General features: G+C 49.5%; 1 protein-coding gene across 2 annotated transcripts; it reads right to left on the reverse strand.

Moving 5' to 3' along the window:
* Positions 1 to 2,702: 2,702 nt before the first annotated feature.
* On the reverse strand, positions 2,703 to 20,936 carry LOC144159113 (neuronal acetylcholine receptor subunit beta-3-like). Of its 2 annotated transcripts, none has more exons than XM_077690402.1 (8): positions 20,807 to 20,936; positions 18,382 to 18,545; positions 13,860 to 13,904; positions 13,596 to 13,708; positions 11,276 to 11,381; positions 8,042 to 8,199; positions 5,012 to 5,293; positions 2,703 to 3,171 (listed from the first exon to the last, which is right to left on the reverse strand). In XM_077690402.1, exons 1-8 carry the CDS (start codon positions 20,865 to 20,867, stop codon positions 2,988 to 2,990), a joined length of 1,113 nt encoding a protein of 370 aa, XP_077546528.1. In that variant the 5' UTR covers positions 20,868 to 20,936; the 3' UTR covers positions 2,703 to 2,987. The 2 variants fall into 2 exon arrangements, with proteins under 2 accessions (XP_077546528.1, XP_077546527.1); XM_077690401.1 differs by having other exon boundaries at positions 2,706 to 3,171; positions 5,034 to 5,293.
* Between the last annotated feature and the right edge of the window lie 1,768 nt (positions 20,937 to 22,704).

Raw genomic sequence — 22,704 nt, forward strand, 5'->3', positions numbered from 1 at the left:
CAGCCCGAGGGGTCTTAGGCGAGAAAGGGTGAAGGACGAGGAAAGAATGGTCGTCCCCTTCTCGACACCTCCTCAACTTCTTTACTTGCGGACTGTAGTGCAGGAGGTCCCTTTGGTGTCCTGTCCCCTTTTAAAACTGCGCCCGTCCTGTCCCATTTGCAGTGGTCTCGTCTTCGATGCGCATTTTTTCTTCTCTTGAAGTACACCAGTAACTAGCCCAACAACATGCTGTATTGTGCTGGTATGACGCAGACAAAGGAGCTTACGCTAACACATTCAAATAGTCAGCCTGAATGGCAACAGGTGTGTTTCTGTCCCGTTCTGCGTGCCTCTTGGTTTTCATCTGTGTGCACCCACGGCGTTTTCCATGCCGTTTCTGCATACGCTATTTACTGAGAACGGCTTGTTGGCAGCTGTACAAGGAGCACTTCATGCTGTAGCATTTATTCTCATTCACTCCTCATAGCCCAAAAGGTTGCTCGGGCGCTTTAGTCGGCTTACGTGACTTGAAAGCGAAATGCAGCGATTATCAGATTCCCCCGCTGCTTCGTCGTGTTTGTGCCTGTTCGCTTTCGTTTCTTCGCCTTTTGGCGGGAATCACTCCTGCAGGCAGACTGACCGCTTTCACGCGGTAGCTTCCACAAAGTCATCGCTCTCCTCCACGCGCACCTATTCCACTCAAGTGCCATCACGTTCACCTGTCACGGAGCGTGCATCAGGCTGATACTCGTTCCAGCCTTTGGCAGGGTGCCGGGTTTGCGCTGTGGTTAGCGTACCTGGACGCGGCTCCGGCTACCAGAGTTCAAATTCCACACGAACCTGATTTATATTCTCTTTACAGCATCCGCCATTTTGGCATCACTAATGTTGTCGCCGATGACAACGATTATGGTCACTTTTCGCGTTTGGGGACACACCATAGGATTTCGCCTTCAAAAAGAACACTCTTAAAAAAAGCAATTGAACAACTGCGCTTAAACGGCACAAGTTCACGCCCAAATTCGACCAGGCACGTGTGCTTCGAAAATACAAAGGGTCAGTGCGCAAGAGAGATCATCGAGGCGCGCGTCATCCATAGACGAAAGGATTCATCCGTCAGCAAACCGTCTGTTGACTTGCTACAAAAGGAGCACGATTATCTTTATCGATGACAACCTTCTTCGCACGTGTCTGTGTGTAGATATAAGTTTTTTACAATCTCTTTATTTTTATCTGTTTCTTTCTCTTCTGTATTGTTTTCTTCGAGGGTACATATTCCGCCACGACGAAATAAACCTTGTTGTTGCCCGCACTACCATTTGTTTTTCATTTTTCACTTAGAACAAGGCCGTGGCACTTGCTAACAGAACACTAACGAGTTATGTGCCTGTCACTGTACACAATATAGGTACTTAGGGCTTTTACTAACTGGCCATGAATGACCTATAAAAAGCGACACGTGACAATGTAAATCGGCTGAGCGTGCAATTCGACATAGGCACATTCAAGACGCACACATCGCACTTCGACAACGAACAAATTGAGCAAGAAAACGAACGGGATGCACGAGGACAGCGGGTATAACTTAGTTACCTTTGAAATACATCCGCTCCTCTTGACTTTATAGCCAGCAGCTGAAATTCTTCTGATAGAGTCAGTGGGTTTGTCGCAAAAATAAAAAAAAAATTAGCGTTAATTTTCGGTTTATGCATTTTAATGTGAGCATATACAAGTCAGCATGTGGACTCTATCGCACTTTTTAATCGTGATTTGGGGTGGGAAAAGAGTTGTAGTTATTATGTTCAATAATTCATAGAATTTCGTTACTATCAGTGAGTTTTAGCATCGCAAAAGCAGTAGTTACTAAGTGTGCAGTCTAGAATAGCAACGATAGCATTTAGGTTCCATACTTAGTGGCAGGACCTACCTACCGTTCTGGGGTAGTAAAGTTGCTAAGCAGTTAGTAAATAGAGCCCGTTACTACCACTTTACTTGCATTTTTGTTCAGAGTGAAGGCGACGGACAGTAATGGACAAATTAAACGCGAACGCGAAAATATGAACCGGAACGCACAAAACTGCAAAATACTGTTCGGGAGTGACCAATAATGGCACGTTGCTGGTATATTCGGAAAGCTACATTTCCCTTTTTGTTACTGTAATTAAATCCCGTGCCAGTTTGACTCGCATGGAAATAAATAGCGCTTTTTGTGTGTTCTGGTTCATATTTTCGTGTTCGCGTATCATTTGTCAGTGACTGCACGTTTTTTTGCGGCCCAGTTCAGGTTCCGCCAAACACCATTGTCTCTGGGCTACACGCTCAAATCGACAGGCTGAATGGCACGCGGTTTATAGGATACGTGGAATTATATAATGCGATTACACTTAGCACGCGCAACGTGAAGCGACATTTGGTAAAGTTGAACAAGTCATTGTGCTTGGCCTGGAATGATTTCCATGTCTCTTTTGCAAAAAAATACGCGCATGCTGGTGTAGCATTGCATCTTTTAACGTGGCAGCGACAGAGGTGGGGACACCATGGTTGGCGTCGAGTCAGTAGAGGGTCCAGTTAAGTCGCACGCCTGTGCCACGGCCACTTGGTGAAACCGCCCTTTCATCGAGTGGCCATACCTTTGTAATGATACCCCCTCCTCAAGAAGGAGAATGGGGATGTACAGGGAACCGCTCTTGACAAATATTTGCAGGTATTTGGCTTGCTTTTTATTGCCAAACATAATTAACACGCCGATAAAACAGGGAAACTAGGAGCATATCAGTTGCACATCAGCGGACGCAGGTAAACACAGGAAAGGGCGGGCGTGCGCATTTATTGGTGACTATCCCATTTATTGTCGTGTGGTGACTTCAGTGGTGATTCGCGCTTCGTCTGAAGTGGTGAGAAATCTTGCAATGCGGTGGCTTCAAACAATTATCCCTACAAAAGCCGCCAAGCTGGCAGCGAAAAGCAAACGGTCGAGAGCCCGGGTAACAGCGAAAGCGTTGTCCTGGTCAGCGCTCCCCGTCGTCTTCGGGCGAGGACACACCAGGGGCACACCGGTGGCGATCAGGCTGGACACCTTGGCGACGACTGCGGGCAGGTTGCGTCTCGACAGGCACCTGACGAGGTTCATGTTGACGATGGTGAGGACGATGGTCAGGGCGTTGACCAGAACGCTGGTGCTCAGCACGATGGCTGCGTGTCAAAAACAAAGAACACGAAATGACTCAGGATTTCAGTAGAAAAAACTGTCGATGCTTGCACTAAGTCGCGCGAGGCTTGAACCATATAGCGAAGCTGCAGGATTTCTTTATACGGGAGCATTGAAGGACACATCACCGCGCATTTGTACTACTTTGAAATTGTCTATTTACATGTTCCGTCGTCGCTTTGCGCTGTGCTGGGACGGTATTCTCGTAACTGTCCCTTTTGAAAACGCCCCTTTTGAGTCCCTTTCATCGTGACGTACTTCCGCTTAAGCAGTGGCCGTTGGAAGTAGGTTTGTTGCGCTTGCGTTACGCCACTTCCGGTTGTTTGCTTTTAGCCAATCAGGGCTCGCCAAAAGGAACACTTTTGAAAGGGACGCAAAAGGGACAAAACTCGAGAATACCGCCCCTGGTAGTAGTCTTTGTCGTATACATCGATATCATCGTGTTCCTCACGCCAAGCATTACATGAGCGGTAGCGCTTGACGACAGCTGGGGCGCAGCGGCGGCGCGTACGTGCACGACGCATGCGCGACGTTCCTGGAGTCGCGTCGAGGTTGCGTGGAGCAGGTATTGCGCCAGCTGTGGCGTTGTTGGTTGCTAGGCAACGCGATGCGCACTTCGGGGTTTTCTCCAGTTTTTCTTTCTGCTAATGCCACTGTGTGTGTGCCGGGGACGGTCGGCGGTCGCCGCGAGGCACGCGGGCACCAGCACTCGGCATTTTCTTGGTGTTCTTAACGCGTTACGCGCTGCGTGACACACATTACGGCCATCAGCTCCACTGTTAAAAAATACCGTCTCAGTCACCTCGGCCTTGTGCATTTACTACTCATGGTTGAATCCGAACAATCTAATACGAAATGACAGAAAATGGCACGCTGTAATCGATAATTTAATGAACGATATATAACACGTATAGAAAGCCTTTTAAGACGGTGTTCAGACTGTTCAATATGAGCAATATTTTGAAATGCCTGAGGTCGATGTGAACGAATTCGAAGGGGCTACGTTTAGCGCACACGCCCAGTACTGGGAACAGCAATTAAGCATCCTGAAACGCCTGACTTTAAAAGAAACTTTGCAGTCGTGCACTTATCCACAAAGAATATTCGCCGCCAGCTTCACAGGAAACACCTCGTGAATAAAAAGGCTCACTGTCAAGAGTTGAGTTGAGTTGAGTTGAGTTGAGTTGAGTTGAGTGAGTGAGTGAGTGAGTGAGTGAGTGAGTGAGTGAGTGAGTGAGTGAGTGAGTGAGTGAGTGAGTGAGTTAGGGAATTAATGAAGTAAAAAATGTGAAGTAAAACCCACTCCCCTCTTGAATGCCCATAGCCCTGAGGGCACAATAAACACAGTAAAGTAATACTTTTCTGCTGTCTGCAGAGCACGTTAAGGACTTTGTTCCGCCTTTTCTTTCTTCCCTTGTGTCCGTGTTTTTTGTTTCTGTATTTTTTACTGCACTCTCTCTCCTTTGCCTCTTCTCTGCATCAGTCTGCCATCCACTTCCATAACGTCCCCCCCCCCCCCCCCTCCAGCAGGCGTTTCGGTGTCCACCCCCATAGGTTCGACAAATTACGCCTCTGCTGGTGGGCTTTCCTTTTAATTTTCTCTTCAATAAAGTAATCGTTCATCCGTATCACGTCCGGCTGCGCGAGCGCCGTCCTTCGGTATGGTACGTAGCCATGAACAGATAGATAGCCTCTCGGTGCCGGTATCCTTGTCACGGCTGGAGTGGAACGGTGAGTGTGAGGGTGAGAACAGCGGTGCAAAATGTGGAGGTAGACACCCAACAGGCGCTCTACGCAACGAAGTCGTGTAGTACGAAGTAGTACCGAAGACGGCGCTGGGGCTCACTTATCTTGGGCACCCTGGTCGAGCCAACGGCCGCGTCGTCCACCCGGTAGAGCAGCAGCAGCGAGGCGAGGAAGGCGGCGCCCGAGAGAGCGAACCGCCTGTCGGACACGGGCGGAAGCCACAGGCTGAGCAGTCCCAGCTGCACCACGGCCACCGAGGGCAGCAGCAGCGTGAAGAGGTGGAAGCGGTTGCGCCGCGCCATCGTGAAGCGGAACAGCACCGACGAGTAGCTGCCGAACTCGCCGTAGTCCGTGATCATGCTGCACGCCCACAGAGAGAGAGAGACAACGTGTGCAGTAGCGTTTAAAGGTCAATGAAGACAAAATACCAGTCTGGTTTATTAGAAAGAACGCTTTGTCCCGCTGACAATGATAGTAATTTCTTCGCAAACATTAAAGCGAATAGTCGAGATATTAAAGGGACCCTGCCGCACTTACCATCGACTACTCTGAATGTATTTTGGGGTAAATTCTATTCTTCCAGCAATCCCCTCCCGGAAGAATTATGAAAATCCGTTCGCTATCAACGAAACTACGCACCATGAGAAATCGCGTATAATCGTCCCCTCTCAACTCGACCTAGGGCAACGCGACGAAAGCTGCTCGCTCCCTCCCGGAGAGGGGGGAAGGGGGGGGGGGGCGGTTCGTGGAGTTCTTTTCGGCGGCCTTCGATATATTACAGGCCGGAGAGTTTTCTCCTTTTCCACGCAACATGAAGGGGTATATTTCCGGTCTGGTGCAACAAAAAAGCAGGCATGGCTGCCTGCTCGCAGGCGCATGCACAGACTGGTAGGGAGCTTTTGATGCTAGAAATGTTTGTCGAGTGGTCTGGTTGAAAGGGAGGTATTGAGTTCGTCACTCAAATTCCACGTGCACTCAAAACACAAAAATTGCTGTGGTTTACGTTTCGTTAACCCTAGTTGATAGCAAAAGCTTCGCTGCTCTGGCTAGGCCCATTCTCGAGGTGTGTTCAAGGTGTGGTTTCGCCGTGATACACATACATGTTTGCAATGAATATACCGTTTATTTATCATCTTTTTTCGCCTCACGCTGTTGTTTAAGCCTCGCCGCTGTACGAGCGACCACTGCTGGAGTTCGTTTTCCTCCATCGCACACGGCTCTGCGTCGCACGTGGCCTCCTGGCCTTCCTTCTTGGCGCGCCCTTATCACTGCGGCGGCAGCCTCCTTGCCTTCCACCGCCAGGTGGTGATGCGGTTCCCGCGCACGTCTCCGTTCCCTCCTCTCCTGTCACTCCCCGCCATCGGGCCGCTGCTCCGTGTCGGGCGCTTATGGAAGGGGGTGTGGTTTGACCTATAGCTCTCAAGGTCAAATCTGGTCACCCCGTGAAGACTGGCCGAGTTAGCGTAGTGTAGCTTTTGCTACAAAAGAAACGCCAGGACTGTTCGTTTCAGGCATAGAAGAGGTTGGTGCACAGCGCCAACAACGGCGGATCGTCACAGAAATGCGTGGAATAAGCCGTGAAGTTGGCCAGCAACAGCCAATAGGACAGCCACTGCACAAATGGCGCCATTTTGGTGGTGCCAGTGGTGAATCATGAGGAAAATTGAAGAGAGCGCGTTTGGTTTTTCCGCGTCTTTCACGCCGATTTGCGTGCTCACCGCTTGACGTGCTCGTGTAATAATTGGCTCAGGTATTCCTGGCAGTGTAATCTAAACGTCGCGCAGGTTTATTTGCACTGCTCAAAGAGTGTTGCAGTGTCCCTTTAACGAAGACAGGTGGAGCGGTGGAAGCTCCCCGGCCGCTTTCCGGCGATTTCTCTATGGCGTCACAGAATCCTGTTGACGTGATTATCGGCCGACGACCGGAGACACCGTCAGAAAACATGCCGGGCGACTGTAGTGGGCCCTCTAGTTCCGTTTGATCCCACTACGTCAATGTCAACGTGCAGTTAACAGACTGATAACTATGTTTTAGTGCTGACCGATATTACGCCACTCCTATTCATATTAGGTCACTGCAGCGCGAAATTTGAAAGCTTTTCAAAGTTTCTTGCATGTTTTCGGGGGAAAAAATGTCTTATGTGGCTGAAAAAGAGCTGAGTGAGGTACCAAAGACTAGTTCTTCCAAATTGAGCAAAGTTGTATTCTGCGCTCACCTCTTTTGAAAAAGCAGCAAGAAAAGCTCCAAAATGTGACAAAATACAGGTAGAAGAGAATTGTCAGATCAATCCCCCTCGAACTAGTGTTTAGGTAAGGACATCCGCTTCGAGGGCTGCTATTATGGTTAGGAACCGCACGATCAACCGTGCCCCGGGTTAGAAGCAGCGTTAAGGTATAGCGGACAGATAAAAACAATGAGTCTTTCTCAAGCACCGTCCTGGATATAGTTCAATCAAAGCACGTGCTATAGTAGTTGCTGCGTGACAGTGAATGTAAGCGGTCTGCACAGCTTCCTCAAAACTATGTTAACCAAAAGTACACTGAACTTAGTTAAGTCTAAGCCGTACCAGTTCTTTCGCCGCTTTCAAGAAACGGTAAAAAAAATACTTTACCATCTCTTCCGAAAGAAAGTTGAGACAAGCGCGAAAGCTTTCCAGCACCAAAACTGCGGCAAATCTGTGTTGCAAAGCACTCGCTGAGAGTGCGTCGTATCATATCGATCGTAAAACCTTCAAAGACCCAAATCGCCAGAATTAACCCACGCGACAATTTGTTGCGCACTAAGTAAACGCATCTACGAATGATCCAAATGTATACCGATGGGCGGTTTATGAGATAAAGGTATACACTATCGTACTTCTTCTTCGTGATCGATGCGGTATTGTGTAATCTAGAACAGTTCCTTTTTCGTGATTTTTGAGTAACCGTCTTGACACAATGGATACCCCGTTTCTCACACGCCCCGTGTGTTCAGAGATCTTATCAGAGCTTTTCGGTCGACCAACCGGTCTATGGGGAAATGCATTGGTTTTTGACAGGACGCCATTGGATCCCACTAAGAAACCTTCCGCTTTAAAAAAAGCGCCCTTAGCCAACACCGTGCACGTACCTGGTGGCGTTGAAGAAGACGAGCTCGAACTCCGAGTCAGACTTGCCCCGAGCGTCGGTCCTGTTGACGGTGAGGTTGACATCTTTCGCGACGTCCAGGATTGTGCTGTACTCGACCTTGCACTCGTGCCGGTCCATCGGGAAGTGCGTCATGTCCGCCTGAACACGCGTGCGCAGCAGCGTTGCGCAGGTTACAGAGATAGTGTCAGTACGCTGAACCAGAGTCTGCTGAACTAACACTTTCAGCGGAAAAAAACAGCCGTACTGCCTGTAGCCACTGCTTGGGGCCGCCACAAACAGGCTATTTCTCCCCTTATACTCCCACACTCCGGCCAACCCGTACGCACTGCCGCATCTCTTCACGAGCTATGGTTGGAAATTTCTGCTTTTGGGTCAGCTGCTATGTGGCTTCAATCTGCCCGACAAAAAGCTGGCCAGATGCTTCACGTGATTCCACGCATCTCGCAGAAGTCGGTGGCTTGTGCTCCAAGATTGTTCGTCTCGTGCTGAGGTCCGTACTGCTGCCTCGACTGGTTTATCAGGGGCAATTCCAGTACATGACTCGGGCGGAATGGGCCCGACTTGAGGATATTAACAAAGCCGCAATGCGCACCATCACCTGTCTCCCTGCAATGACCCCGATAATACGCCTCCAAGCTGAGGCTCATCTGAACACGCTTGATGAACTAGTCGAACAACGTCGCTCAGCCCGTATACACAAATGCACTTTTGTTGCAGAAGCAGTGGCCTTAGCTAGTTATATGGGCTGTTCCCTGCTTCACCTGCTTCACCAGATCGCCCTGTAACCAGGCCGCCATGGCTGTGTCACCGGGTTACCGACAATCGACCACTGACTCGACTTCATACTCGATCGACCGGAAAAGCAGGTGCGAGAGGTATAGTATACTGACGGCTGAGACCCAGTGCCAGGTAGTAGAGGCCTTCGTGGTCGCTGGGGCCCAGGATGGCGTTTTATCTACTGTGATGCAGTGTCCCGTCTACCCTGATGCCTCTCAAACTTGCCTCAAACCGTCCGCACCCTGAAATCTCTACTGGCAGAGCTCACAGTCATCCGTGATGGCCTACAGGCACTAACGCCGACCTTACAGAGCGCCCCAGTGAGTTCCATTGTGCGACTTTACACGGACTCCACGGTGGCGATAAGGTATTTACGCCGAGTATCAAACAGCTGCACTATCTAAAGGGACATCCACACACCACTACACATGTACCCCTGCCCTCTCCGGCTGTTGTGGGTTCGGCGGAATACGCTCCCCGCTCACAGTGCTGCGAATCGGGTTTGTCACCCTACGTCTATTCCTTGGCCGCTGCCAATGCTAACAACCGATCCACCAGAAAACTTTCTCCAATGGAAGGACGGTCTGCGTCGCGCCACACGTGTCCTCATCCTACCATGTGGAACGGACCTAGAGGTTTTGCTGCGCAGACTTCGTGTTGGAGTGGCGATTTCACATGAAGTGACCCGGGCGTGGCCACCCCGCTACCATGCCCCGTTCAAAGACACCTGTACCTTCTGCACAGCTCCTCCCGAACAAGCTGATACGGAGCATCTAATATGGGCGTGTCTTTAACTGGACTCAGCCAGAAGGCGACACCTGTGAAGCACAGGCCTCCATCCTGGAAGACCCCCCGACCTCCAGCGGTGGCTCTGGGGACCCCACTACCGCTCCCTTCTTGCCTTCCTTCGAGAGACGAGTGCCCATCTCTACCTGTAAATAGGTTATTTCAATGCCAACGGAATTCCATCATAAATATAAAAAAAGTCAGAATAAAAGCGACGTATAGCGAATCTTCGTTAAAACAAAATTCCCTTATTCAAACTTTCGCTTTATCCGAAGTTTTTCGTGATCCCCACAGTAAAGCATACATAGCAAACAATTCCACACTTTAACAATGTGCCGCTGATGACAAAGGAAGATGGTTACTTGTAATAATCGGTAATAACAATCATTGTCATTTCCACGACCATTGTTTCTTGCTCACTGCAAAGCGCATCCCCTCCGAACAGTCTCGATCTACTTCTCATCAGCATTAAGGGGCGACGGCGACAAGCGACGCGAAAAACGTAACTCAATGGGTACAACAAACAAATAGTGTGGGCGACAGCGACAAGCGAAAAAAAAATTAATTCACTGCCACAAATGCCCCCAGTCGCGGTAGTACGCTTGTGGGTTGCTTCTGGTCGGCTAAAAGCGAGCGACAGACGGCCTATCGCCAGGCGGCCTGTGTAAATTTTTTTTCGCTCGTCGCTGTCGTCCACACTATCCGTTTTCTGTACCCATTTAGTTACGTTTTTCGCGTCGCTTGCTGCCGTCACTGCATGTATTTACCGCTTTACCCTCCGCATCACAATGCCGCGAGAATCAACTCTTAAACTGCAAACTGTTCGCTCAAGAACAATGTGAAAAATCTGACGTTTCTTCTATGCCCAGGCGTTCTCAAACCATTTCTCACGATAGAGAGAGCGCACGTGACGTTTTTCAGGGCGTAACTCTTCGATTTACGTGTACCGTGGGCTTAGGTAAGACGATTTTTTATTCCGCACACGCACGCACGCACGCAACGTAACATCATTGCACTAGTCAAGCCAACCATTGGGATACACGGCATGAGGGACATTCGTCCCACTATCTCCTTCCGATCTTCTTCAAAGGACGACAAAGTCCATTTTTTAGTTACTGTACCGGAAGGCGCATAAGTAATGTTTGTCTTGTTACTTTAGCAGGACGTTCGTATGTCATGTTTTAAGTTGTTGCGACCAAACGAGGCGCATTTTGTTTCCACGGTAAGGGTGCGTCCAAAAATGCTGTTTCCCTCACATCAACCTCTCAACCGGATTGCTGCTTTGTTCTAAAACGCGTACGTGAAAGCGGTGGCGGGAGACAGGAGACCCGTCGAGGCGGCTCAGAAACAGCTGACGAGCCGCGCTTCGACTTTACGTCACCTTGGCAACGTCGGTAGCGTTGCGAAGGCAGCTGTCTCCCCACCATCTCTCCACTCCATCGTTCGGTGCTTTCTGTCGCTCACTGTGTTACTGAGCGACGCGGATTGACGCGAAAGTTTTGTCTAAGTGCCCCATCTATTGCTAACGAAGTCAGATGAAAGCGTATGCGATGCTTTCCCTGAGCGACCGGCTGATGTCAGCTGCGCGAGCACGTGAGAGCATATAACCTACGGACTATGCATGGCGGCAAAGGAAGACGGTGGCACGTACGTTGCAGAAAGAGTGCACCGAAACAGCCGAGCACATGTGCGCTGTTCCAGTGGATTCGACGAGGAACTTGCTGTTGCCGGAGAGAAGGCTCGAGCTGACGTCGGACCTGCCAAGAAGCGTCAAACGCGCGCACACAAGTGGTTCGAAGACGACACGATGTCAGACAGATAGATGGTGTGGTGCATATCAGGAGGTATCTTATGCCGTCCGTGCACCACCAAGAACTCCGTCTGCAAAAATGCTATTGACGAGTTCAACAAGGTTTTCTCTGACCATCCTACTGTCCACCAGATTCAAGCTATGGTCAACATACTCGCTCAAAATGGCACTAAAACTCGCCTGGCATGGATACCGGGACACATGATGCAGGGACATGGCAACCAGACCGCGCACTCTGCGGCTAGGGAGAGCCTTCTCGTAACCCCTCCGCTGGATGACCAATCCCCTGCTGCTGTCTCGCCCACCTCCTTTCGCCTGCAGCTGGACCACGCTCGCCACGCGCGCCGATGCCGCCTAGCATCAAGAACTCCGCTTGGCTACCTACACGGCGTCCCTTCCCTACCACGCCCAGCCGAAATTTTCATTAATAAGACTCTTGCGAACGCTGCTGTCACTCCTCACATAATATACAAATGGATTCACCCTGGGACGTCACAACCCCCACGTTGTCCGCACTGTTCAGCGACTTCTATTGCGGACCTAAACCATTTAATCTGGCACTGCACTGCATTCTCAGACGATCGATATATTATCGAAAATGCACTCCCAAATTGTTCTTCACCAGCTAATCCCCCATACCATGACCCCCAATTCCTTGCCGCGCTAGGCACTTTTTCCTTTGAGAGCGGTCTGGCTCGAGTAGTGTGAGCCGGGGCCTACAACCCATTTGGTCCCTCAAACTGGACAATTAGATCCTCAATGGACAATTAGATCCTCCACGGCCCTTGAAGATTCAAGAAGGGTTAATCCTCCCTCCCTGCTATTCCCATATCCACCCTCTGGCCAACCGGCCGTCCCTTCCCAATAAAGGACTTTACTACTACTACTACGACATAATGTGCGGCTCTCGCGGGTCTCTCTGTGTGCGAAAGTAGGTTCAAACGTCTTAGTTGGCACGCATTTACCCAAGGAAATCCAGCATTTGTTCTACACCATGACCGTTCAAATACGGCGCCTGGGGGACTGTGCCACAAAAATTGGTTTTGTTTGCCTTTTTTTAGTTGGGATCAAAAACATTTGTTCAATGAGATATGCAAGTTTGAAGAGGAGGAGGAGGAGGAGGAGGAGGAGGAGGAGGAGGAGGAGGAGGGCTGAAAAGATATACTCAGGCGAAAGTTGAAAAATGGGCAGGCCATGTTTTTAGAGAGTAGCATGGGTAAACGGAGTGGGAAGCGAAGTTACAAAGAAAAGCATCGCGGAAATATATGGAAACGTGAGATTACGAAATGCAATTTTTTAGAGCGTTTATTTCGCTGCAGATAAGGGGTATAAGTTGATGAGGAGGAAAGTTGATCGGGTTAACATGAAAATGTTCGCTTCGCGGATGAAGTCTAGGAGGGGAAGATTATGGGGCCCATGTATCCATGCGCTGTGTGCGGATGCATCCTCTACTCGGAGGCCGGTGCCCGCAAGATGTCGCATGTCGTAGGATGCAAAGCAGGGCAAGACCATAGCAAGAGTTGTATGTCGGCTGTTGCATCGCTGCGGTGGAAAACTGGACAGCCGGGGTTAGGAGGAGGAGGAATAAACATTTATTTAACTGTATGAGTCCATTGTGAGAGGCCGTTAGAAAAAAAAATGGAATTGAGGCCATTGGCGGCTCACGGCAGGAGCTAAGGCCACCCCCACCCGGATCTTCCTAAGCACAACCTTCTCGGCACGGCTAAGACCTGGGCGAAGGGTGGCAGCACACGGCGGAATTCGAGCACGTGTCCGGCGCTGGAGGGGTTCCTTTCTAGTCAGCAGGAGAGTCGCAGCATCAAGCTCTAACGGTGAATTCAGAGATGGAATGGAGGCTGCTAGCCGGTCTGCTACGTCTGCCTTGCAGTGGGTTGTCAGTAGGTCACGCGGAACCCATTTAATCATATTATTGTGAGCAATTCGTGCCACAAGGTGCTCAGTGCCATAAAAGGACGGCTTTGCCGCAAGCCTTTACTGGGGGAAGTGCTGCGCGCTTTACAGTGAACACACGTCAACGTCACCAGCCCCCGATATGAAGGAGATGATATCAATCAATCAATCAATCAATCAATCAATCAATCAATCAATCAATCAATCAATCAATCAATCAATCAATCAATCAATCAATAAATGAACTTACCAGGATGACACGATGTACAGCATCGGCTTCCAGATGTCCTCCGCTTTGAAGTGGGTGTACACCATACCGCCGTACTGCGTTTGGTTCCACTGCAAGCGGGGATCTACCCACGTCTAATAGCAAGACGAGAAAGAACCACGCGCTCTGTTAGGCCACGCGGATCCCGTTCGCAAAAACAAAAAGTCGTTCCGTTCTTTTCACGCACGGTTAGAAAGTGCATTATAGTACGCTGACTAGTTTAACTGTAGGATGAGCTCTACTCACCATGCACAAACTGATGTCCGCGTAGAACAGTTCTTTGTCTGGGTGCTGGTCCAGAGCAAAGGTAAGAAAAGAAGGAGACCGAACTTTTATTTAGGGAGCATCGTGAAACGGGACACGGTAAGAGCATTTAGAGTGGAAGAAATTTTGGATGCAAAAAACAGCGGGAATATATGGGTCCACTAGATAACGGGATTTCGCCAAAACCACACTTAACCACTCTATCTCGCTGAAAGTAAATAAAAAAGAATGTGCGTGTTTTAAGTTCTCCAAAATATACTAAAGCAGAGGGAAAATGACGCTGAACACAGAAAGAGACCACAAGGACAGCTACTTCCGTGTGCCGCGTATTTTTTTCAATTGCGTAGTTTGGTATTTTAAGTCCCTATGAACCAACAAGCCCAGCTTTTCACGTTTTTTTAAGTTCCCCGCTCCGCAACTAACGAGATACGGAGCGTAGAAGAATAAAATATTCCTACAACACTGCTGATAAACATTTTCATGGCTTCCTTCGAGCCTGGAAGCCCCACGAAATATCACCAGCACAGGGCGGCGCTGCGTGATTTACTCGTCGTAACAGATACCTCTTCTAGTCTAGACTTTGTTTTTATTGCAATCTTTTAAGCGGCCGTAGAATGTGTTTATTGTATCCAAGAAAGAATCATCTCGCAGAAAAGATTGAGTGCCTCAACCACGCATCTATATCTTTGAAAGATCTCCTTGGACCCTGCCCCTCTCCATCATCCTAGAGAAAAGTGTTGCTTGCCTTATTTGACTATTTACACAAAATCGGCGTCGCAGAGACAATTTGGAACTTTACCTGTGAGATTGCGGGGACTTTTACGTCACCACGCAAAGCTTCGTGTTCACTTTTTCTTCTAACCTCTCCTTTTTCCCCCTCTCTTTGGCCCTACTTCTTTTAGTGCCTTTACTTCCTTCTCCCGATCCCCGCAGAGTAGCATGTAGGCGGGAACATGCCGGCAAACCTCTCTGCTTTCATCTCATAAATAGCTCTCTCTCTCTCTCTCTCTCTCTCTCTCTCTCTCTCTCTCTCTCTCTCTCTCTCTCTCTCTCTCTCTCTCTCTCTCTCTCTCTCTCTCTCTCTCTCTCTCTCTCTCTCTCTCTCTCTCTGTAGCAAATCAATAGGAAGCCCGCCAACAAGAGCCGCGATATAGGCTGAGTAACAACACTCAACCCGCAAACAATTGGTGAAAACGAAAAGATCCTTCGAGCCAGTCTTGATCTTCTGCATGTGCAAAGAGCAGTAATTTATGGCTGGAATACTTCGTGGTTAACCTAATCTAAGAGTTGGGCGCGATTTTTGACTGACCCGTCGCGGTGGCTCAGTGGCTAAGGCGTTGCGTTGCTGAGCACGAGGTCGCGGGTTCGATTCCCGGCCGCGGCGGCCGCTTTTCTGATGGAGGCGAAAAGCAAAAACGCCCGTGTGTACGAGATTTCGGCGCACGATAAAGATCCCCAGGTGGTCAAAATTAATCCGGAGCCCTCGACTACGGCACGCCTCATCGCCTGCGTTGCGTCGGCGCGTTAAACCCCACAATCAATCAATTTTTGACTGCGTTATCAAAGCATTTCTAGTTGTTGATAAAGTTCCGGAGGGCCTTCACCGAAGCTTTCAAGAGCTTCACAACTACCCTTAGTCGTGCACATGTGGCATATACAAAAATTGGGTGGCGATTAGAATACTTCCTAAGGCGAAATTTGAGCGCAGCCCGAACTCCACAGTCTTCTAGGCGACGGGGCATATCTTTTCATCGTCGCGCACCTCTGGATTGTGGCTTCGGCGGCGCTGATCCAACTCGGGCAGCTCACCGAGCTGTAGCGGCATGCGAAGCACTGCCATGGTATCAGGAAGTGATTGCGTCATCGGCGAACGCACGACGGCGCACGCTACTCTGGCGTTATTTCATAGCGGGTCGCCGCCACGGAGCATGCCTCGCGCAGCACCCGCGGCACACCGCTTCCTCCTGACACTTCCGCCATACTCTCCTCCCCCGCTTTTCTCCCCACTCCCTTTTAGGTGTCCTGCTTGTTCTCTCTGTTACATCGAGGGACGACGGCGAGGGACCCCGCGAAACCACAGGAGCAGCCGCATAAGAGCTGCGCCCTAATTTTTTAATTTTTCTCCCCTTTACAGACGACAATATTTGTTAGTATCGCTGCGTCCCTAATGGGCAGGAACTGCCTGCCGGACACGGCCCCACAAGCCTTTTTTGGCATGGGCTGGCCCAAATATATATTCAGTGCTGTAAAATAAAGATTATTATTATTAAAGTAGTGGAGACGGTGTCTCCAAAGCAGTATCGATTCACACACGCTGATGGCAACAACTTCAAGTGTCAATAATCGTCGAAAGGGCTGCAAAAAACTGACCGCATGCTTTGGCTCTCTCTGAGCGGTTTGAAATCAGATAGCACACAAATTGCGGGTGATGACGACTACGACGAAACGCACGCCGAGGAGTAACCTAACCTGGAGTGCGGGGAGAAGCGATAAGCGGAATACCGAGGGCAACAAGAGCAATAAGAGTGATAATGAGTCTGAAGAGGAGCCCGGTGAGGTGCCCGGCGAGGACGGTTTAAACTAAAACCTTTACTTTCGGCGGTTTCCTGCATGATAACGTGAGCGCAAAGCTCCGCACCTACTGTAAAATTTCGAAGGAACGCCCACCCAACTACAGAGGTATCAAGTGAAAAATACGGGATGGGCGAACTTTCGGGTCAGGTGCCGAGAACTACAAAAAAAAGTGGCCACACCCCCTACGAAAACTGTGGAGATATCAAGCAAAAATTCCAGATTGGCGAACTTTTGGGTAAAGTGCGGAAATGACAAATAAGTGACCGCATGGACACAAATACAGTGGACTCTCGATAAACGGAACTTCAAGAGACCGGAAAAAAATTTCTCCCACCTCCCCTCGCGGGAACCCCTGTGTAGATGCGACGCATAGGGGGTTCCGTTGTTGTTTCCGTTAGGTTGATTCTCCCATCGCGTGAAACGTGCCGTGAACCCCCTGCCGCGGCCATGACACAACGTGGCGCGGCTATGACGCAACACAATCCAACACAATCCACTTTAATCCAATCCAATCCAAATCCAATCCAAGCCAAGCCAAGCCAATCCAATTCAATCCAATGCCCCTCGCGAGAGAGTGTTCGCTATTGGAGAGGAGAGGGGGTGAGCGGCGGAGAGCGCAGCTCGCGCGGCGAGGAGAATGGGGGAGGGGTGTGGACGGACAACAACAACGCCGTATGGAGGGACAAGGCGAGTGAATGAGATGCAGTCGCATCTAAAATTAGTTCCGTTTAACAGGAGTTCTGTTTACTGAGAGAGATGTTCTAAGGTGCAAATTTATGTGCGTACAAACTTCTAACGGCATTTCATGGAATTCTAACCACTAGAAAGTGACTGTAACTGATAGTTTTCAGAAAGCAAGAAAACTACAAGAAGAGTAGGCACAGCATTCACAAAGTTGATTTGGCAACAATGAGTCGCTGTGCACTACAAAATGCGTCAATTATTTTTGTTTGAGTCCTTGCAACTGCATCTTCACGGAGGCTAGAGGCCTCAACTTTGCGAGTGCTTACGAGCCACCGAATTTAGAAGACGGCAACATGGTAATGAAGGACGAATAGCACAACGATGGCACGAACGAGGCGACAGGAGGTGAGTGTAGCCTCAGCGTCTAGAATCGAGACCGAACGACTGGAACAATAACTGCGATGTTGCATTCGTCGCGCTAACACGGCTAACCACTTACGAGACGAGGCTTACGAGGCCAACAAGGCTAAAAAAGCATGGAAGAAGAAAAAAAAAACAAGAACGAAACAGCCGGAACCGTAAAAAGCTGATTCTCATGCCAGTGGATTTCACAAGAAGTTCCATTTCTGGTTCCGTTTACATGGTGATGCGGAAATTTTAGTTCCGATTACCGAGAGTTTTTTTACGTTATCTGAATACAAAACCGACCAAATTCCAGGCAACTGTTCCGTTTAAGCGATTTCCGTTTATCGAGATTCTACTGTAGATGATTCGCGTTCATATAGCTCAGTCGCTGTCAGAGTCGAACACGAGCTGGAGCGCTTCGTCTACCTTTCCACCGTGCTCTCCCGAGCTTCGGCTCCCCTCGACGGTTCCCTGCTCGCAGAGCCCAGGCGCTGGTTGAACTCGCCGTCTTCAGAACCGCCAAGGCCTGTGGATATACCACACTGCTTAAACGATGCCAAGACGGTATCTCGCCGCTCTTTTATTCTTCCCATCTACTGCCAGTGAAGCCGCACAGGTTGCGCCTCTTTTGATCAAAATCGAGACATCGGTGGTGTTCGCGGCCCCGGGAAGTTTTCGTGGAGGGAGCTTCCGGGGCTGTCGAGTGCGTGGAAGCTAGCGCGATTTTATCTTCCTTCCGGCACGGCTACAGGACACGACGGCTTGTCCAATAAAATCGCTTCTCCTGCATATCGTTCCTTGGCCTCGCTGAGCGCACTTTTGTTTGCTCGTTTCGTCTCACCAAGATGGGCCCGTCGATGACGTCCATGGTGAGGTACACCTGAGTCGTGTCGTTCTCGTGGGAGGAGGGCCTCGTGCCGGAGTCGTAGCCGTTTCCGAGCAGGTCGTTCCGGAGGCGCCACGCGTCGACGTCCCTCACGCCGTCGGCCCAAGCGACGCTGGTGGCTGCAAGCATGGGTGCAGTTGTAATGTAAATGAAGGAGCAGTACTTTTTCGTGCATGATAGGCTCTTGCATGCTATGGTGCTTGCTTTCGTGCAACCAGAAATCGTTTATGAATTTCAAATCGGTTAACCCGGAAGTTCGGCAATCCGGCGTTCCCGGCACGCAGACGGCACACAAAATGGCTGTCGGCTCAGACCATGGCGCAGACAACCAAAGAAGGTGAGGGAATTCTTCAACACGAACTACTATATATATAAGCAAGACCATTTCAAACTACTAAAACTTCTCGCCATGGCTCATAGATGTCCTTATTTTTTCAGTGAAAGGGAACCTCGTCAATGTTTGAAGCAAAATATAGACGCATAACCGAGAGTACTAGCCTTTTTTAATGAAGACATTTTACCATAGCAGGTGAAAAACGAAAAATAACGCGTTAAAGAAGTTGTTGAAGTGAGGCGACGTAAAAGCAAACGCAAAACAAGTGTAGGCTCGAGATGTCTCAAGTAGGCACACACGCCCACACACAAAAAAAAAACAATATAATAAAAACAACACTCAGTGTACCATCACACGCGTGCCCTGCGAACACGGGGAAGCTGAATTGCATTTCGTAGACTTTATTACAAAAAGGAGGATGGCCTAACTTGGAAAAAAAGCGTTAGTGGGTTCTAGGGTGCGTACATGTGGAGGAAGGGAAGGTGCAAAGAGGAAAAGGATGGTGATGACAGTGAGTGAACTCGTTAGGAAATTTGATACTAAGGCACTGTGGAAGAACCGGCGATGTTTTGGCTGATGCAGCTGCCCGGAGAGGCCATGACAGTGAAAGCACCATCTTGCTTCCGCTTTCAAGGACCGATACCGCTAGTATGCTTCGTCAGTTCGCGCGAGACCTCTGTTAGCCAATGGAGGTTAGCCACGACCACGACCCTCTACTCCAGCGCCATTTTCCGAGTGGGCTGTCTCGATCACAGTCTACTTTACTTTGTAGACTGTGGTTGGGCGTGGCCTGCACGAAAGCCTACTCCTTCCTCATCGGGATGGGCAAGTAGCGCCCACTGCGACGCCTGCGAGGTTGAAGAGACAATCGACCATGTGCTTTGTCGTTGCCCCCAGTATTCATCGGAACGACGCGTGAATTGGCCGCCGAGCTCAGCTGATTAGACAATCAACCGGTCATAATATCCCAGGACATCGACCCCTACAATCGACTTTGCAGAAGGCAACAAAAGCCCTTCTGCGTTTCATGGAGGACACGGGGTTAGATGAAAGACTATAGTGCCCACAAAGGGACAAACTGTGTGCGCGGCCCCGCTCCTCTCCATTTTTTTTCGCCTGCCCTCTCTTTCATCCCCTGAATACCCTTCCCCCAGTGCCGAGTAGCAATGCCTGGGTAACCTCCCGGCCTTTCCGTTCATTTTTCTCCTCCTTCGTACGTCATAAAAAGGGCTCCGGTGTCCACGTAATTTTCGAACATCCCAATCCGGCTTCAGCGAGCACTGCGTCATGAAATGCCAGTTCCCTCCTAGGCCCAGCCGCAGCATATGCATGGCCACGGGTGCAGTTTTCTTTTTGGTACAGCTTCATAGAATCTCAGATACCGGTTCCTAGAAGTCGGGTGATAGAAAGTGTTAGGTCTCTTCGGGCAGTATTTTCAGCGAGGGAAATGTATGAACTTACGTAGCTATTTTGTTAACCTAATTACGTGCTGTGACCACGCGCACCGTAGGGGAAACAAAACTTGAGAGGAAAAAATATGCGCTGCAAGATTTATGCTAAGCCAACATTCCATACTCGGTCGTTCAGCATAATTTCTTTAGGGGAGGGTCTGGACAGTGTGTTCCGCGCCTGGAGACGGCTTTCGTTGTGGAATGATAGACATGCAAATTGCAAAAAAAAAAAAAAAAAAAAAGACGATATAAACGAGCAGTAAGGAATCCGGGTGTTTTCGCGGCTTTGTAAACAAGACACAACAACAACAAAACAAGAACAATATTTCACTGGTTCCTCTCATAATGTTAGAAGCCCCGAGTTCCAAGTAGCATTGGAAGAGTGGAAAATGTAAAAAAAGCTGCTTAATTCAGACGTCAGGCAGACAAGGCCCGGGGGCCTTGGTGGGATACCGAATGATTGCTACGTGGTTCCCACACCCTCCGGTTATACTTCTAGCTACACAGCCTGTACGCCCCCACCTTATCTGCTTACACCAAATAAATAAAGCAATAAAGCGCTAGAATACAAACAGAAACGGGCGAAATACGTTACCGTTGTCGAGGAACAGACAAAACATAAACAAGGTCACCCAGGCGTGTTCCGAGCGAGCCATGCCACCTCCGTCGTCCCCTTTCGCCGACAACCGTCCGCAGAGGAGTGACTCCCCTGCGTCTCAGTTACACCAGTTTGAGCATCGGTTACGCGCCGTACAGCGCCCTGGCGGGAAAACTGCACACGCGATGCTCGCAAAAGAGAGCGAAATTAGTGCCACTGCATTGCCGATGCTATACCTACAGTGAAGCAATTTAATTCGTTTTCTCTCAATGCCTTGCACGCACTGCAGAGAAAAACGGATGACAATATCAAGCGGCGAAAGAAAAAAATTATACAGACGATTATTGTTAGGTTACGGCAGGTATGGGGGTCCGCTGCATTTCAGGGGTTTGTGAAGACTTCCCCAAAAATGTCTCCCTCACACCATTCATTTCTACTGCTTTGCCAAACGTTGCTGTCAATACAAAAAATTGTCTTCGCTGCATGACATGTACGTTATTTTAGGGGCGAAGCCCCTTAGGGGCTGGAGCTGTTGGCGTCTCCTGTCGTCGTCGTCGTAATCGCCGTCTCATGTAGTCACGGTACTAAAACACCGGGAAACTCGTTTACGCCTCGCGCTATAGGGAGCTTCGTTCTTCAGACAAGAGAGTTTTACAGCAAAGCTGTATACCTCTCCCGCAACAGTTTCATCTTCATTGGCAAAAACGATAAGGCGCCAAGAATACGCTTGTACACTGTATGCTTCGCCCCTCCCCAGGTTTCACGTTAGTGGAGATGGCCCGGGATTTTTTTTATACTGCTAGGTGGCGCTTCTCGCTTTCGCGGTGCTCGCTTGCCTTCTCCTGGGACAGTTTGCATCGTGTTCTTTATCTGTTGTTTCTTTTTCTGCATAGAACAGCACGAGCGGGAGTTATTTTGGTACTTGCTTTCATCTCGCACATGATCCGGGAGTCTTTCTGCGCATTCTGAACGCGTCTTTTTTTCCTTCAGCAGTCACGTTTTTTCGCCTACTGTGGTAAAACCCAACCCCACCAGCATTCCTAACTGAATGAACGCTGGGACTGCCGCTTAAGTACATATAATTTGCCTAATTGTACCTGCAGTTTTTTTTTGCTAAATAATGGGGACATATGTGACCAGTGCCAGCGGTTTCAGGAGTTTCGAACGGTTCTGACTTGATAGCCCTCTTGTTCAAGTATCCCCCTAACTTTTGAGCGGAAGGCGGAATCGAGGAACACGCGGGTATCTTTTCGAATCCTCTGTTTGGGTCCGTGACGCCGCGTGACTGTATTTCAGTGTGTGACGCCGCTTGACACCGTGATACGACAATCCTGGCCCCTAAACTGCTCCGCACTTAATAAATAAACCCGCCGCGGTGGCTTAGTGGCTAAGGCGTTGCGCTGCTGAGCACGAGGCCGCGGGTTGCATTCCCGGCCGCGGCGGCCGCTTTTCTGATGCAGGTGAAAAGCAAGAACGTCCGTGTGTACGAGATTTCGGCGCACGTTAAAGATCCCCAGGAGGTCAAAATTAATCCGGAGTCCTCCACTAGGGCGCGCCTCATCGCCTGCGTTGCGTACGGCGCGTTAAACCCTACAATCAATCAATCAATCAATCAATCAATCAATCAATCAATCAATCAATCAATCAATCAATCAATCAATCAATCAATAAATCAATCAATCAATCAATCAATCTTAATAAATAAAACGGCATAGTTGGTCTCCAATAATTTTCCCGTATCTGCTCCGCCATAGAGCGCACCTGCTGGTACAGCGTTAAACTTTCTGACGTGTCAACGGCAACAGTGGTAAAAATGCTAGTTACTGGCGAGCCAGTTGAGTGTAGACCGGAGTCGTGCGACATTGTCATTACCCCCCTCTTGAAGCCGGGCAAGA

The sequence above is a fragment of the Haemaphysalis longicornis genome, unplaced genomic scaffold, assembly GCF_048455015.1.
Source record: "Haemaphysalis longicornis isolate Haplotype H1 unplaced genomic scaffold, Haemaphysalis longicornis Haplotype H1 scaffold_10, whole genome shotgun sequence".
NCBI lineage: Eukaryota > Metazoa > Arthropoda > Arachnida > Ixodida > Ixodidae > Haemaphysalis > Haemaphysalis longicornis.

Bases quoted from the DNA above. Each gene is read 5' to 3' on its own strand.
- LOC144159113 (XM_077690401.1), bottom strand. From the start codon at position 20,867: ATGGCTCGCTCGGAACACGCCTGGGTGACCTTGTTTATGTTTTGTCTG. The intron at 18,546-20,806 runs GTAACGTATTTC...CCATGCTTGCAG, and splicing joins TTGTCTGTTCCTCGACAACG to CCACCAGCGTCGCTTGGGCC. The intron at 8,200-11,275 runs GTACGTGCCACC...ACGCGTGTTCAG, and splicing joins CGGTGCACTCTTTCTGCAAC to GCGGACATGACGCACTTCCC.